Here is a 17354-nt window from a genome sequence, read left to right as displayed (position 1 = left end):
CACTCTATTGATTGTTTTTGCTTGAAACTTCTCTTCTTTCCCTTTTCATTTTTAAGTGTTTTTTAATTATTTTTATAAGACATGGTTCTCTGGCAGGATGAAAGAGGAATAAAAAGAGAAATCTAAGCTATGTAAAAAAATCAATGACATTTTTAATTGAACAAAGAAAAGAGGGGAAAGTCAGTTCCCCTTTAAGAAACAGTCAGAAAGCAACTCTAAAAATAAATGCAAGAAATAAAGCTGTGGTAAACCAGTTAATAAATACTATTTACTGTTTATTACAGATACAGGGCATAAAAGGAAGAGGGAAAGAAGTAAATAAAATGGGTTCTTTCCTTCTGATTATATGATAAATGTCTATTAAGTACCTACTATGTGCCACACAGTGATGGGCAAACTTTTTAAAGAGGGGGCCAAAGGAAAGAAAACACTCATCTCTCAGTCTTTTCTAAGGCAACTCTTTCGAAGTTTCATTGTATTTGTCAGATTAGGAATAATGCTGCGGGGTGGGATAGAACATTTCAGGGAGCTTCATCTGGCCCACAGGCCGTAGTTTGCCCAACACTGGTTAGAAGATACACATTAAAAAAGGAAAAACAGTCCCTGACCTCAAAGAGTTTACAGTCTAATATGGAAAGATCATGTACAACAGGAAGCTAAAAGGAACTGAGAGTACCAGAGGGTCCCAAGTAGAGGCATGATGAAGATGATGGTGGAGTAAAATGGAAGAAGAGCAACTTGTGATAAATGAAGTATCTAGCATTTTTAACCTCTATAAAGAAAAGCTGTGGGAGAAAGTTTTTTTGTTCTATTGAGAGAGGCAGAAGCACCTGAGGGTATTGATGAAATGTTAATGACAAAGCTGAAGCCAATGAGTTTATCCTGGCCAAGGCATGATGAAAGTTAGAACAAAGAAATCATGGGGAAATAGAACCGAATTCACAACTCTTTCCATAATCATAGTGTGGATGAGATCCATGCATAGAGATAGAGAACGTAGGTGCCTCAAATAATTTCTTTCTCAGAAGGAAGGCGTGATGCCTTCACATGACAGGGAGAAGGTAAAAGTATTTGTCTTCATTTTCTTCTAAGGAAAGATAAGAAGAAAGACATCGAGACTGGAAAGAGCAAACCAAAAAAGCAAGGCATGGTTTAAAGCCCCAGTATATGAGGAGGTCGTAAGAAAAAAAAATGTGTTTGGTGAAAGTTTAGGCAAGAGGTAATGAGGACTAAAACTAGGGTGGTGTCCGTATGTGACTAGAGAGAAGATGAATGTGAGAAATACTTTGGAGATATATTTTAAAAGATTATTGGCATTTCATTAGATATGGACATTAAAGGAGAGGAAATAGTCAAAAATGACTTCAAAGTTTGGTATGTAGGTAACTAGAAAGGACTGATGTGCCTTCAGTAGAAAAAGGAAATTTTGAAGGAGGGATGGAATAAGGGAACAACAATGAATTCTGCTTCCAGTATGATGAATTTGAGATACTTGATGGGACATTCAGGTAGAGAATTTCAGCAGACTAGTCAAAGTGAGGTGGGAACTGAAGCTAAGGAGAGAGATTAGAGTTTATATATATATATATATATATATATTGCATTATTGTTATTTACCTATTATGTTTTATGTATATAAGTAAGTGATCATTTAAAAAAATAACCATAGGAAACTGAGAAGTAATAGTTAGGCAGGTAAGAGAACAAGGAGAAAGTTATGCTACTATGATCCAAAGTGGAGTATCAGTGAGGGAAAAGATATCCAATAGTATCAAAAGCTGCAGTGTCCTTACAGCAGTTGGATTTATCTCAGTAAAATAGGGTCTGGAGTTCTGCTGAGAGGGAGTAGTGGAAGGTTGGCATTAGAGAACTTAAGAATAGATGGTTTGTAGTAATTATTATTGTTTTGCACCAAATGTTAGCTCCCACATTGCCTATGAAAAGTCATGTCCATGTCAGAGTTGTGCTTCTCTTTGTTTCATTAACACTATTTAGTTATTATTAATGGCCCCAAAGTACAAGAGTATTGATGCGGATACTTCTGATAAATCTAAAAAAGCCATAAAATGTCTAGGTATGTCATATAAGAAATACTTATAAAATAATGGGGTTCACTATTATGCCTGATTTTCAACTTAACATGAAAGGTCTTGGAATGTATCGGTTGTGTAAAAAGTCTCACTGTACTAAACTTCTTGGAGAGGTTAGAGAATGAACTAGAGGCCAGTTTGTGACTGCAATAAGAATGATTTAGACAAAGAAGAAGCTGCTGAGAGATAATGCCAGAGAAAGGTTCTCCAAGTTCTCACGACAAGAGTACGTTTTCTTCTCTTCCTAGCCCAGAGTTTTTGGAAGCATGAGAGAAGGAGCCAAAAATACAGAGGGTGACCAGGAATGTCTTGTCTTTTGGAGGGAACCAAGTTTCCATGAAGTAGTGTGGAATGAGGAAGTATAAGATGAAGGAAAGCTTGTTAACTAAATACTGGAATGACTATGCTCCAGAAAGCACAATGGAATAAGGTGGAAGGCAGAGATAGATAGGGATCGGGATGGGAAGGGTAAAGAATAAGATGGATAGGGGTGAAAGAGTGGAAGAGTAGCGGAGAATATATTGTTGTTTTTTTAGCCTCAATAGGCAATAGCTGAATCATAGGGAGATGAAGGAAGCACTAGTTGGCTGTGATGCCTATTTCCCAAAATCTTTTGATAGGGGTAGGCAGTATCAGGCTTTTCATCTCATTCCATTCTGCAAGAAAGTAGTGGGTTGATCTGATGGAACCAGACCAAACTGGCTCCTCAGAGCCAATTATTAATCTTTTGTTGGAGCACATACAACTCAGATAGTCAAATGCTACAAATCGGGGATTGATTTATTGTCTTGTTGATTTCTAGATTTATGAAAGTGACTGAGAAAATGTTAATAATGCAGATTTAAACTTAACAAGTTTGTCCTGCTTTTTGGAAAGCCTATTGTTCAATATTTATCAGCACATCATTGTAGTTGGTTCAGTGGAATAGTTGAGTATTTGGATTGGTAATACTATACTCAGTGCCATTTTTTATATCTCAAGCAAGGAATGATGCATAGGAGATACCTTGTACATTGAACATGTATTTGGTTCTTAATTGGAACTAAAAGCTAAATACTCTGAACACAAAAAAGGGCATGGCAGTGATCAAGCATAGAGAACCCTGGTGTCTGGATGCCTCAGGATAGAAAAGGCTAAAGTGGTTTTCTCAAAGAGACCTTCACTTTTCTCAGACCATCCCCCTTCTTCGCATCACAATCTTGAGCTTACATTTGACCATACATACTTGTGTACTGTATTTATCTAATTATCAAGCATTTATTAAGCACCTAATATATTCCAGGCACTCTGCCAAGCACTGCAGAGACAAAGAAAAAAATAATTACAGTCCTGCCCCTCAAGTGTTTTTTTTACCTCATCAAATAGCTTTATTCACACCAACATCTCTCAGTTTACAAAATATGTACCATTTGTATACATCAGGGGATCCACAGTTTTTGAGGAACTTAAATACAAAGTTTTCAATCCAACCCAAGTGAACTGAGTCCAAAAACGTATTTATATAAAATTGTTCAAATGTGGGTCCTAGATTATCAGCCTCTGTGAAAAAAAGACAACAGAAAAATAGCATTATTAATGAGTATTTTAAACCAATTTTGAGCCTAAGTTTATATTTTGTATTTTGAATTCTTAATATTTAATTCTATTCTATCTTCAAAACCCTTTGTCCTTTGTCTTACCATTGTTCATAGTCAGCTAAACTTATTCATGGGCTCCTTGGAGTAGGGAAGGAATAGGTGTTATACTTTACATTGCCTTTACATGAAGTCCTGAGACATAGAGTTCCACATGCAGTATCTGAAAGAGACTGGGGCTAGGAACATGCTCCTGTTTCTTGAGCAGGATCCTTGGTGTCAAAGTTAGCTTCTACCTAGGGAGCTGATAACAGAAGGCTAAGCCATTGGTTTTGGTTTTGGTTTTGGTTTTGTTTTTCTGAATGGTCTGTGTAAATGAATATAAGCTCTTTGACAACAGAAACTCTTTCATTTTTGTCTTGTATCCCCAGCCTCTAGCACACAGTATCTTGTATATAGCAGGCATTTCATAAATGTTGATTGATGCTAGTCAGAATAGAGATAGTCTCCATACAAGGAAATAAGTTCTGAGATGAGGAAGGCTCCAAGTCCAAGTCCAATGACCCTGCTAGGGCTGGAGCAAGTAGGTAGTACAATGGCTAGAGTGTTAGACTTGGAGACCTGAGTTTGACTCTTACCTCAAATATTCACTAGCCGCATGACCCTAAGCAAGTCATTCAGCCTATCTGAGGCTGTTCTATCATCTATAAAATGGGGATGATAATAGTACCAACCTCTCAGAGTTATTGTAAAGTTAAAATGAAATAACACATACAAAAGACTTTCCAAACCTGAAAGTACTATAGAAATGTTAACCCTTATTATCTCCTCTAAATAGTTGATCCACTATGATCCACTGCCCTCAAACAGATGAGCTGAAGAAGTATGTGCAGATTCATAGTAAAATTGTGCATTTATCTGAAGAGTACCAATTAAAGGATGATGGATAGAAATTTGTAGCATTGTGTCATTGGCACTGAATAAGATACTAGAAGGGATAGCCAATAGGATTGATGGCAGAGTCAAGGATCAGAATGTTCTCAGTGTTCTTAATAGCTAGCAATATTCGATGAAGTCAAAAGTCGTTCAATGAACAAGCCTATTATGATTAAATGCCAACAAGAAGAAACTCATTAGTATAGCAGCTGGGGGCTTCCCTCAACTCACAACTGGGTCCTTAAATTCATCATACTTTGTGGGTTCCCATCCACTCAAACCCACAGTTTGTGATTCCCCACCAGCATGTTTGCCCTTATTACTGGACCAAAAGAGGCAATTCAAATAAAAATAAAAGAATTTTATAAGTTGAATAGTAAGAAAAGTAGTGATAAAAGTGATAAAGAGCTCTGTAGAAAGCTGCTTGCTCATCAAATGTGTTACCTTGAGAGTGGAGATGGATGGACAAGCATCTGTCAGAGGTTTTATCTGAAGGATTCTTGCATCTGGTTGGGAAGTGGAGCTAAATGACCTCAAGAGCCTCTTTCATCTTCCAAATGTTCTAATTCTTCAATTAGCAAAACTCAAGCAAATAGGATCTTGATTTTGTGATTAGAAAGCACAGGATGATTAAAGCTTTTCGTAGTTGAACTGACTCAAAAAGTGGAGAGCTTTGAGGCCAAGTCACGATTGTTCAAAGCTTCAAAGTAAGCAAAGCAAGAAAGGGGAATGCAGAGTTCACAAGCCACCTAGAAACATTAATTAAGCAATATCCCAAAAAGTCAGTTAAAGGCTTGCTTGGAAGTAGAAAGAAGCAGTTAAAGTAAACTTAAGCAGTAATTAAAACAAAAATGATTTCAGCAAGTAAAAGGACGAAATGTCTATGTAAGTATTTTATTTCTTTAAACTGTGTTCTCTGAGTAAAAAAAAAAAAAACAATTGAAATGATTAGCATTTGTTCATTTTTTTAAAAAATAAAGAAAATGCTTAAGAAAAAACCCAGAATGTTTCTTTAATTTCTTTTTTTCTTTTAGTTATCCAAAGAGGAGGTGTAGTGTAGTGGGTAGAAAGCTGGTCTTGACATCTAGAATATCAGGATTTGAGTGCCTCCTTTGAAATAGACTAGGTGTGTGACTTTAAGCAAATCATTCATCTTTCGTGACGCTAAGGAGATCTAGAGGTTTTAGAAAGATCTAGATACTGACATTAATAGGGAGAAATTTCTTCACTGGGAGTTCTCTTGCAAATGAAATAAAAGATCCAATACCTATCTCATTCTTAGGATACAACTTTGTTATTGGACCAGAGGATGTAATTCAAATTTAAAAAATAAAAAAGAACCCATCATGTATCTGAATTCACCAAATTATTACTCTCCCCAATGATCCCTGAGCATACAAAATTAGATCCTAGGCACCACCTTGTGACATGTGTTTGAATTACAAGCCAAGTACCCATCAGTAAAAATAGTAGGTCTTGCTATAGAGTTAGATTTGCATTTCCACTCTTAATAACTTAATGAAAACTTTACAACTTAATCTTAAAGAAGTACATTTCCCACTTTTATTCCGAGAATTTCACCTTACTTCCAGGGTTTGTATTTCTTTGACCTTTGAATATCAGCAAGGCGGCCTTAGTTCATTTCTAGCATCTAAAGAGAGCCAAAGTATGGCCTCCTGATGTTGTGGGCCCCTCTGACTCTGTCACATCCTCTCTCATCACAAGGCTGAAGTAGACAGAGAAAAATTACAACCCCATAGGGGATCTGTACCCTCTGGTGCAAAATACCAAGATCTCTTTTTCTAATTAGAAAGAGATAATTTTCCATTTGGAAGATAAAGAAACAGAAAATATTTCTTCTTGAAAAAAAAAGTGTTTTCAAATTAAAATATTGTTATTTCAGTTTTTCTCTTAACAGTAAAGCTGCCCACAAATAATTAACATCACTCACAGATAAGATTTTGAATCATAGAATCTTCAAGTTGGAAAAGAACTCTGTGGCCATCAAATTCAAACTACACTATAGACACAGCTCAGTAGAGCGGATGAGGCACTAAACCTGAAACCAGGAACATTGAGTTCAGATCTCATCAAAGATGCTGAGGCTTGGGATGGCTCTGGGCAACTCACTTCACATTTTAGTGTCTTAGTCTCCCCTTCCATGACATCTCTGACAAGTGGTCCTGCAACTTCTGCTTATGAGGGGCAATCTACTACCTCTCGGTGCCTTCCTTTTCATTTTGGGATACCTCTAATTATTAGGAAGTTTTCCCTATCTTATACATATATTTCCTCTTTACCATTGTTCCTGAATCTGCTATTTGTGGCCAGAGAATGTCTAATCTTTCTTCTATATAACAGTTCTTCAGAGGTTAAAAGGCAGTTTCCATGGTCCCTCCTATCTCCACCAAGCCAGACATGCTCGATTCCTTCTGTTCATCTTCATATGACATGATCTCAAGGCCTTTCACTATCATGATTGAAACAGATAGCATCCCATTACAAGTATTAGTTTTGACTAGGCTTTAAGTAAGGCTAAGCAACTGGATCACCCAGTGGATAGAGTGCAAGGCTTAAAGTTAGGGACACTCATTTTCCTGAGTTCAAATCTGGCCTGAGACACTTGGCAGCTGTGTTTCCCTGGGCATGTTCATCCTTTTTGCCTTGGTTCCTCATCTATAAAATGCTATAAAAGGAAATGGCCAACCAATCGTCTTTGCCAAGAAAACCTCAAATGTGGACACAAAGAGTTAGGCACAATTGAAACAACTCAACAACAAATATAAACATTAGCTATTTTTATGAATGCATAATTATCACCACTCAGAAATTAATCATTTATCTGCTTTGTCAATTCAAAGAGAAACATGTTTGAGTATGTGTGGACATGTGAACATGCATGCATGTATATGTGTGTTTAAAAGCAGTTATACTCACCAAAGAAGACATATTAAGTAACATTTTTTTCTGATCACTTTATCTAATAAGTTTTTGTTCGCAGCATTATAGATTCAGAGATGGAAGGGAGACAATTTGCCCTGGATCATGCATCAAGGAAGTCAAATCACAGGTTTTAGATTCTAACTCTCTCTCTCTCCAGGTCTAGTACCTTTCCCTTTCCCCACCACATTGTCTTATATTCTTAAAAGAAAAAGTAGAATATTAAAATATTCTAATAATTCTAATTCTAAAAATTAATTCTAATGAAAATCTTAAAAGAAAGAGACAAGATCCCAGGTTCAAATCTGGCCTCAGATACTTTCTAGCTATGGGATCCTGGGCAAGTCACTTAACCCAAACTGCCTAGCTTTTATCACTCTTCTTCCTTGTAACCTATACTTACTATTGATTCTAAGATAGAAAGTAAAATTTAAAAAAAAAGTAATGGAAACATAAAGTCTACTATAGTACTTAGAAGGCCATTCTGTTTTTCACCTGAGAACAAATAGATAAAAAAGAGTTCCTTTTTTATTTGTAAGTCATCAACATGACTTATAGTAAGCCTTAAAGCTGGTAAAACCACTAAGGCTACCCCCCATCTAATAAACGGAAATCAACTCAAGGCCAAGCCACCCACACAATTCATAAACAGAGCCCAAACTAGATTAAAATATAATTGGGAAATGTTTAACAAATAAATAAAAATACTATACAACCTAGATAGTTATTTTGTGGTTTTCTCAGTTAAAATGAGGCCCAGAGGACAATCAAATGTGGTAGATTTTGCTACTAACAGCAATACAATGATTCAGGACAATTCTGAGGGATTTAAGACAAAGAATGCTATTCAACTCCACAGAAAGAACTATTGGAGTAGGAATGCAGGTGAAAACATATGCTTTATCACTTGTTTATTTGGGTATATATTTTGGTTTTATAAGATTATTCTCATTCAAAAATAAATAATATGGAAATATATTTATGTAATAATGCATGTATAACCCCAATATATATATATATATATTTTTTTTTTAAATGGGGCCCACAAAGATCCATTTCTATTTGATTTTGACATCACTGATTTACTCCATTCGTTTGTATATACCTACTATTTATTTACATGTTGCCTCCTCTTTTAGAATGTAAACTCCTTAAGAGCATTTTTTTGTATTCTCAACCAAATAGCCCAGTCCAGTGCTTCACATATAGTAAGAAGTTGATAAATATATAGTGATTGATTGTTATTGATATCATTGAGAGCAAGAAGATAGAAGTCGATCTGAGGCAAATAAAAGCCTAGTTTGAGACTTTATTCTCAACTAAAGTTGGAAATGAGAGGTAGGACAAGATGGGAGACAAGAAACATTGGGACTGAAGAGAGAGATCCATATGCCATCCATATAAAAGGGTAATGGATGAAACTGAGGGAATCAATGGGATTGCCAAAGTAGAATGCTTGGAAGGAAAAACAAGCATTAGACATAGGACCTTGGGGAAATCCTATAGAGAAAGGATGAGAAGAGAAAAAGACCTAGTGGAAAAAACAGGGCAATTGAGTGTAAAAAAGAGAAAGAGGATAGTATAGTCTCATGGAAACCAGTGGAGAAGATAGTAGACATCTTCTTTTCCTCTTTAGAGCAAGCCCTCAACCCTCTTCTTCATTTCTTCTGCCTGGGACTCTGTGTGTGACTTCCCTAGATCCCTTGCCATAAATCCTTTCTTCCTCACAGAGGTTCCATGCCTCATCTGACATCTGTACCTGATTGGACAGAGGATGCTTGCTCCCCATCTCTAATCCCCATCTTATAATAGATGCAGTTGATGTTCCATTCCCAATAAGTTCATTAAGCTTATTTTGTTTTGCCCTCCTTACCTCAGTCCATCTTTTCTTCCTTGGAATCTTAGATATTTTTGTTACTTTAGATTCCTCATTCCTTTGACTTGGTTTGGTCTTTTTGACTTGTGCTTGTAGGCACTTTGTGCTCACCTTGGCACTGCAGTGGCTCTTTTGTTCCCTTCTTCTGGAATCAGACACAAACATTTATCACTGTCCCACAATATTTATCATTCAATGGCAGGTTTCCATAGTCTAAAGCTTTTGGGTATGCATTAATATTACAGAAAATATATACACACATATTTTAACTCATAATACTGCAAAATCAAAAAAGATTAATATTGATTATTTGTACCTTAAGTACAAGAAATAAGAAAAGGGGAGGATCAAATGTTCTAATAAAATAAAAATAAAAGCTATAATAAAATACAAATTCAGGAATTCAACGTATTCCCCAAAACAGTGTCCACTTGTCTATGGACTTTTATCTCCAATGCAAAGACTTTGACACCAAGTCTCTGATTTATCTGAGAAAACTGGAGGTGAAATATGTAGAATTTGGTAAGTGCAGGGCATTTGAAAACAAGATTTTGCTTCCTTGAGTAGGGTAAGCACTCCCCTGAAAATTTCATTTCTTTATTGAAACCTTACTTTCATAGGCAGCACCAAGACAAATTTCAGTTAAATTCTTGAGTTATTATTACTACTTTAAAAAAATCAGCAGGGGTAGGTAAATGTCTGGATTACTGAGTAGTTTGAAAGTAAAAAATTATTCCCAAAAGTACTCACCCTTCCTCCTCCACCAAACTTTCCTAATTCTCCTACTTTTTTTCCCCTCTAGATCCAACATGAGGAGAAACTGCTCCTCTGAGCCATGCGATGTGTATTGGCGCACTGGCCCTTGGAGGCCCTGCACAGCAGCCTGTGGCAATGGGTTTCAATCCCGGAAAGTGGAATGTGTGCACCGAAAGAGTGGCCAACCGGTGGCGGTTCACCACTGTGGTTCTAGACAAAGGCCAGTGAGCTGGAAGCACTGCAATGTCACTTCCTGTGGTAGTATGTACCCATTTTAAGTACAATCCTCATTTGGGGAGCTTCAAAGCAAGGTGTAGTGAGCGTGGAGAGCACTGGACTAGTTGTTAAGTCATTCTGCATTTGAATCTTACTTGCTACTATATGGTTATTATGGTAGTTGGCTTTTTGGATTAAAGGTGATTTGAGTGACTTGTTAGAAGGTATTGCTTTTTCTCTATTAGGTATATCCAAGATAATGTATAATACACCTTAAAGCTACTTGAGCCTTCTCCTCTAAGGTTATCTTCCATCTGCTTTGTGTCTTTTATATCCACCTATTGATTTGTTTTCCCTCCATAAAACATAAGAGGACTATTTTGACTACAGGCCAGACTTCAAAGTCTTTGGAGAAAAAAATCCTCCAAAAAGAAAAATCCCCCAAGAAATGTCTTGTTTTGCTAGCATGACTATGATATTTGGTTTTGCTATCAGCAATGGCAAGATTTTCTGAAAACCAACTTTTCCAACCCTTCCAGGAAGGTGCTTCAGCTTTTAAAGAGACTGCTGCAAATGCCACCATAAATAACTGTTCTGTGCAGCAACCAAAGAAGTAATAATCTTTTTTTACCCAAATGAGTCTGGAATTCAGATCACTGAAAAGACAAAGTACTGACAAAGTTTTTACCAATGATCACTATGTCAATAATGGACTTATAACTAGAGACTTTATTATGTTTATTCTATGACTAGTTGAGCCTTCTCTTAGAAATACAAACTTTTAGAATTAGAGTTTTTAATTTCTGGTTAATTCATCGATTATGCATTTATTATTTAATAATAAAATATATTACTTAATGCATATAGGGGCACAAATAGGAATATATGGACAAGATTTGTGATTTCATTGACATAAGGAATTCTCATGTTAGGATACTGCCTCAGCCAATGGAGGTCCACACCTTCTCTGAAATGTATAGAGATTTGCCTAGAGCACTGAGATTTACCCAGGATCACAATCAGAATGTGTCAGAGGCAGATCTTGAAGGCGGATCTCTCTGAAATCAACTCCAGCATCTATTGTACTGCCTATCAAATATCTTTTTAGTTAGATTTATTTAATTAAATATATTATATTATATTTACTATATGTGTATATATTATATTCATATATAATAATAAATTATTTAACTTTATTAATTTTAAATAAGTTTATTTAATAACTTTTATTAATTAAATTACAATTAAAACATTGTTTATGAAAATAAATATTCCTAAAAATATATAAAACAATATTCACCAAAGTAAGAGACAATATGATAGAATAAAAGACCTATATTTAAGTTTTTCTCTGACACATACTAATTGTAATGACCCTAAGTAGGTCATTCAGCCTCTAGATTTCCTAGACAATTAATACTTAAATGAGTTATTGCCCATCTTCTTCCTTAAGGAGAGTTTCAACATTGATAATTCCTGATGCTGATGAAAACATAGGTCATGTCTCAAAATGAAATAAAATAGTTAATAAATCCAACTAATTAATCAATTATTATTGTTTCAGGAGAATGCAAGGACACAACTCACTATTGTACGTTTGTAAAGCATCTAAACTTGTGTTCAATAGATCTCTACAAACAAAGGTGTTGCCAGTCTTGTCAAGAAGCATAGCTCTGTGCAGAGTTCATGGTGCTGCTATGAAGAGGAAGGAGAAGTTCTTTGCATGTAGCTGGTTCCAAAGTATGTATTCAATGTAGGACTCCAAGCTTAAAAGCAAAATGGATGTTGANTTCTTTTCCTCTTTAGAGCAAGCCCTCAACCCTCTTCTTCATTTCTTCTGCCTGGGACTCTGTGTGTGACTTCCCTAGATCCCTTGCCATAAATCCTTTCTTCCTCACAGAGGTTCCATGCCTCATCTGACATCTGTACCTGATTGGACAGAGGATGCTTGCTCCCCATCTCTAATCCCCATCTTATAATAGATGCAGTTGATGTTCCATTCCCAATAAGTTCATTAAGCTTATTTTGTTTTGCCCTCCTTACCTCAGTCCATCTTTTCTTCCTTGGAATCTTAGATATTTTTGTTACTTTAGATTCCTCATTCCTTTGACTTGGTTTGGTCTTTTTGACTTGTGCTTGTAGGCACTTTGTGCTCACCTTGGCACTGCAGTGGCTCTTTTGTTCCCTTCTTCTGGAATCAGACACAAACATTTATCACTGTCCCACAATATTTATCATTCAATGGCAGGTTTCCATAGTCTAAAGCTTTTGGGTATGCATTAATATTACAGAAAATATATACACACATATTTTAACTCATAATACTGCAAAATCAAAAAAGATTAATATTGATTATTTGTACCTTAAGTACAAGAAATAAGAAAAGGGGAGGATCAAATGTTCTAATAAAATAAAAATAAAAGCTATAATAAAATACAAATTCAGGAATTCAACGTATTCCCCAAAACAGTGTCCACTTGTCTATGGACTTTTATCTCCAATGCAAAGACTTTGACACCAAGTCTCTGATTTATCTGAGAAAACTGGAGGTGAAATATGTAGAATTTGGTAAGTGCAGGGCATTTGAAAACAAGATTTTGCTTCCTTGAGTAGGGTAAGCACTCCCCTGAAAATTTCATTTCTTTATTGAAACCTTACTTTCATAGGCAGCACCAAGACAAATTTCAGTTAAATTCTTGAGTTATTATTACTACTTTAAAAAAATCAGCAGGAGTAGGTAAATGTCTGGATTACTGAGTAGTTTGAAAGTAAAAAATTATTCCCAAAAGTACTCACCCTTCCTCCTCCACCAAACTTTCCTAATTCTCCTACTTTTTTTCCCCTCTAGATCCAACATGAGGAGAAACTGCTCCTCTGAGCCATGCGATGTGTATTGGCGCACTGGCCCTTGGAGGCCCTGCACAGCAGCCTGTGGCAATGGGTTTCAATCCCGGAAAGTGGAATGTGTGCACCGAAAGAGTGGCCAACCGGTGGCGGTTCACCACTGTGGTTCTAGACAAAGGCCAGTGAGCTGGAAGCACTGCAATGTCACTTCCTGTGGTAGTATGTACCCATTTTAAGTACAATCCTCATTTGGGGAGCTTCAAAGCAAGGTGTAGTGAGCGTGGAGAGCACTGGACTAGTTGTTAAGTCATTCTGCATTTGAATCTTACTTGCTACTATATGGTTATTATGGTAGTTGGCTTTTTGGATTAAAGGTGATTTGAGTGACTTGTTAGAAGGTATTGCTTTTTCTCTATTAGGTATATCCAAGATAATGTATAATACACCTTAAAGCTACTTGAGCCTTCTCCTCTAAGGTTATCTTCCATCTGCTTTGTGTCTTTTATATCCACCTATTGATTTGTTTTCCCTCCATAAAACATAAGAGGACTATTTTGACTACAGGCCAGACTTCAAAGTCTTTGGAGAAAAAAATCCTCCAAAAAGAAAAATCCCCCAAGAAATGTCTTGTTTTGCTAGCATGACTATGATATTTGGTTTTGCTATCAGCAATGGCAAGATTTTCTGAAAACCAACTTTTCCAACCCTTCCAGGAAGGTGCTTCAGCTTTTAAAGAGACTGCTGCAAATGCCACCATAAATAACTGTTCTGTGCAGCAACCAAAGAAGTAATAATCTTTTTTTACCCAAATGAGTCTGGAATTCAGATCACTGAAAAGACAAAGTACTGACAAAGTTTTTACCAATGATCACTATGTCAATAATGGACTTATAACTAGAGACTTTATTATGTTTATTCTATGACTAGTTGAGCCTTCTCTTAGAAATACAAACTTTTAGAATTAGAGTTTTTAATTTCTGGTTAATTCATCGATTATGCATTTATTATTTAATAATAAAATATATTACTTAATGCATATAGGGGCACAAATAGGAATATATGGACAAGATTTGTGATTTCATTGACATAAGGAATTCTCATGTTAGGATACTGCCTCAGCCAATGGAGGTCCACACCTTCTCTGAAATGTATAGAGATTTGCCTAGAGCACTGAGATTTACCCAGGATCACAATCAGAATGTGTCAGAGGCAGATCTTGAAGGCGGATCTCTCTGAAATCAACTCCAGCATCTATTGTACTGCCTATCAAATATCTTTTTAGTTAGATTTATTTAATTAAATATATTATATTATATTTACTATATGTGTATATATTATATTCATATATAATAATAAATTATTTAACTTTATTAATTTTAAATAAGTTTATTTAATAACTTTTATTAATTAAATTACAATTAAAACATTGTTTATGAAAATAAATATTCCTAAAAATATATAAAACAATATTCACCAAAGTAAGAGACAATATGATAGAATAAAAGACCTATATTTAAGTTTTTCTCTGACACATACTAATTGTAATGACCCTAAGTAGGTCATTCAGCCTCTAGATTTCCTAGACAATTAATACTTAAATGAGTTATTGCCCATCTTCTTCCTTAAGGAGAGTTTCAACATTGATAATTCCTGATGCTGATGAAAACATAGGTCATGTCTCAAAATGAAATAAAATAGTTAATAAATCCAACTAATTAATCAATTATTATTGTTTCAGGAGAATGCAAGGACACAACTCACTATTGTACGTTTGTAAAGCATCTAAACTTGTGTTCAATAGATCTCTACAAACAAAGGTGTTGCCAGTCTTGTCAAGAAGCATAGCTCTGTGCAGAGTTCATGGTGCTGCTATGAAGAGGAAGGAGAAGTTCTTTGCATGTAGCTGGTTCCAAAGTATGTATTCAATGTAGGACTCCAAGCTTAAAAGCAAAATGGATGTTGATGCAGAAACACCACAGAATTTTATAGAGTGGAATTTCCCCCCCCCATAATTTTGGGGTTTGTTTCCCCTTGATCAACATTTCCACGGTGAACTTTTTAACACTTAACATTTTTTTATTGTTCCAAAATTTAAGATGCCATAGCACATAATCCATTGAACTGACTAGGCCCTTGTCACATGATTGTAATTGGAAAAACATTCTTATCACCAGTGCATCAAATACTGCTTACTTCCTGTGATTTGTAGGAAATTATAGTAGTTTAATGCATCCTGAAGACTTGGGAAGTGCAGCAACTGATGACTGTTTCTCAGCTTCGTATTTTTAGTGTTTCTTGGAATTTACAAGGTACTGAAACTTCAGATGCTCTGGCCAGTAAGCTGTTAAGGTGGTAGTTGTGTCATTGATTGTACTTTTCATAGCTGGCTTTAAGATTGAATTATGAAAAAGGGGCAAACTCTCAGGACAAGTTTTCTCAAGATTGGCTGGTGACTGGATACACAATGTGGAAGGGCATCTCTCATGCCTAACCAGTGTTTATGTACCAAATGGGAAAGAGCATTCTTGACAGTCTTGCCATTTTCCACTGCAGAAATCTGTATTTTTTTAATCAAAGGAGGCGTTGCTTGGCTTGGTTCCTATCTTCTTCCACTCAGATTAAAATATGATCAGAGGGAAGCTTTGCTTAGTCCTTTTCTACTGACTGAATTAGATGCGATGTTTCCCTTAGAAGAGCTGTGAATGACACTTTGGTAAGCACTATTCTCTTGCACATGACCAAATAGGAAATCTAAGTCTTATTCGGCCCAGTCTGTGTATCAGATATCATTCCTCAGTCTTTTATGTTCTTTCAATCTTGAAACAAATCAATAAGAAAGTGGTGTTCTAAATAGGGAGCTTAATAGTGAAGCTATTGATCATTTTCATACATTTTGAACTCCTCTCATTCAAAAAAGGAACTCATGCTTGCACATTATAAATTCTAAACCTAACATTGAAAGAGACTTCCTATATGTATCACCAGTTCTAAGACTGGCTGACCAAAAAAAAAAAAAAGGTGAGGGCTTGAGGGAAGCAAAGAAAGGTTTGAGAATTCAGTGTTCAGATGTCCCAGCAGTTTGAGTAAGGTGCCACAGCTGCTCTGTTTACATGCAACATTTTACCCACGTTGTAGAAATGATGAAACCTGAAGGGGAAGCACATCTCACCATTGCATTTTGGCTTTTGATTTCTTGGAGGACAGAAGTGGTCCATAGTTGGCACACTATAATTTGGAAAGCCACAGGTCTCCTAAGCCATCATTTTTAGCATCACTGAAACTGAGATGAGCACTACTGTATCCCAAGGGCTTAGAAGGCACCGCATTTGGTGGCTGTGAGGGACAACACTCCAGATAACAAGCTTTTTTTTTTTTTAATCAGTAATGGGTCTTGACTGTTGAAACAGGTTTTTAAATTAAAAAGACAAAGAACATTTGTAAGATAACTTTTGTATATATTTATTGTATGATTCTTAAAGTGCAATATTTTGTTTTGTACAGTGTGTAATAAAGATTATGGAACATATATTTTTCTTATTACCAAAAATTCATATTAAATTACTTTGTATTTGTATTTAAACTTCAAGAGTTAACATTAAGCATTTCTTGTTTTCTATTATACCCTCTGGGTTGGGTTGAGTATATTCTCGCAATAAGGAAGTTGTGTTTATTACCATCAAAAAGACATGCCTCTGTAGTGATTTTGCTACTGTTACCATAACAAAAAGTGTTCACCATATATTTGTCATGAAAATCGCTTCAGCAATTCAGAAATAAAATTGACTTTGGTTATTCAGCTGCACCATAATTTATGGAAATCATTTCTTTTTGTGGCTTTTCTTATGGCCTTTCCGTATGGGAATATCCAGGGAGGGGCCTAATCTTTGAATAAATCATATTGTGTGCCCCCAACTCTTCGCCTCCTCCATTCACTCAAACCATCCATCTTAAGCGAAATAGTATTAAAATGAATATCCAGGGCAATTGGGAAGTAGAAAAACATCACAGACAATATACAACCTGTGTTGGGGGTGGGACATATGGGTGGAATGAGGGCCCTGGTGACATGGAAGATGAGGAAAGTTAATGAACGGATTTTATATACATATATATATTTGTTTA

General features: G+C 35.8%; 1 protein-coding gene across 1 annotated transcript in view; it reads left to right on the top strand.

The window, feature by feature from the left end:
• The window catches only part of ADAMTSL3 (ADAMTS like 3), a 616185-nt gene extending 604126 nt beyond the window's left edge, over positions 1–12059 (top strand). Inside the window, exons 27-28 of the mRNA XM_044660156.1 lie at positions 10219–10433; positions 11953–12059. Of these exons, the coding sequence (XP_044516091.1) occupies positions 10219–10433; positions 11953–12059 (322 nt within the window). The remainder of the gene's footprint in view (positions 1–10218; positions 10434–11952) is intronic.
• The last annotated feature ends 5295 nt before the right edge of the window (positions 12060–17354 follow it).

This window comes from Gracilinanus agilis, chromosome 2 (assembly GCF_016433145.1).
Source record: "Gracilinanus agilis isolate LMUSP501 chromosome 2, AgileGrace, whole genome shotgun sequence".
NCBI classification, from domain to species: Eukaryota; Metazoa; Chordata; class Mammalia; order Didelphimorphia; family Didelphidae; genus Gracilinanus; species Gracilinanus agilis.
Note: the sequence above shows the minus strand (reverse complement) of the source record. Positions and strands in the feature narration are given on the sequence as shown.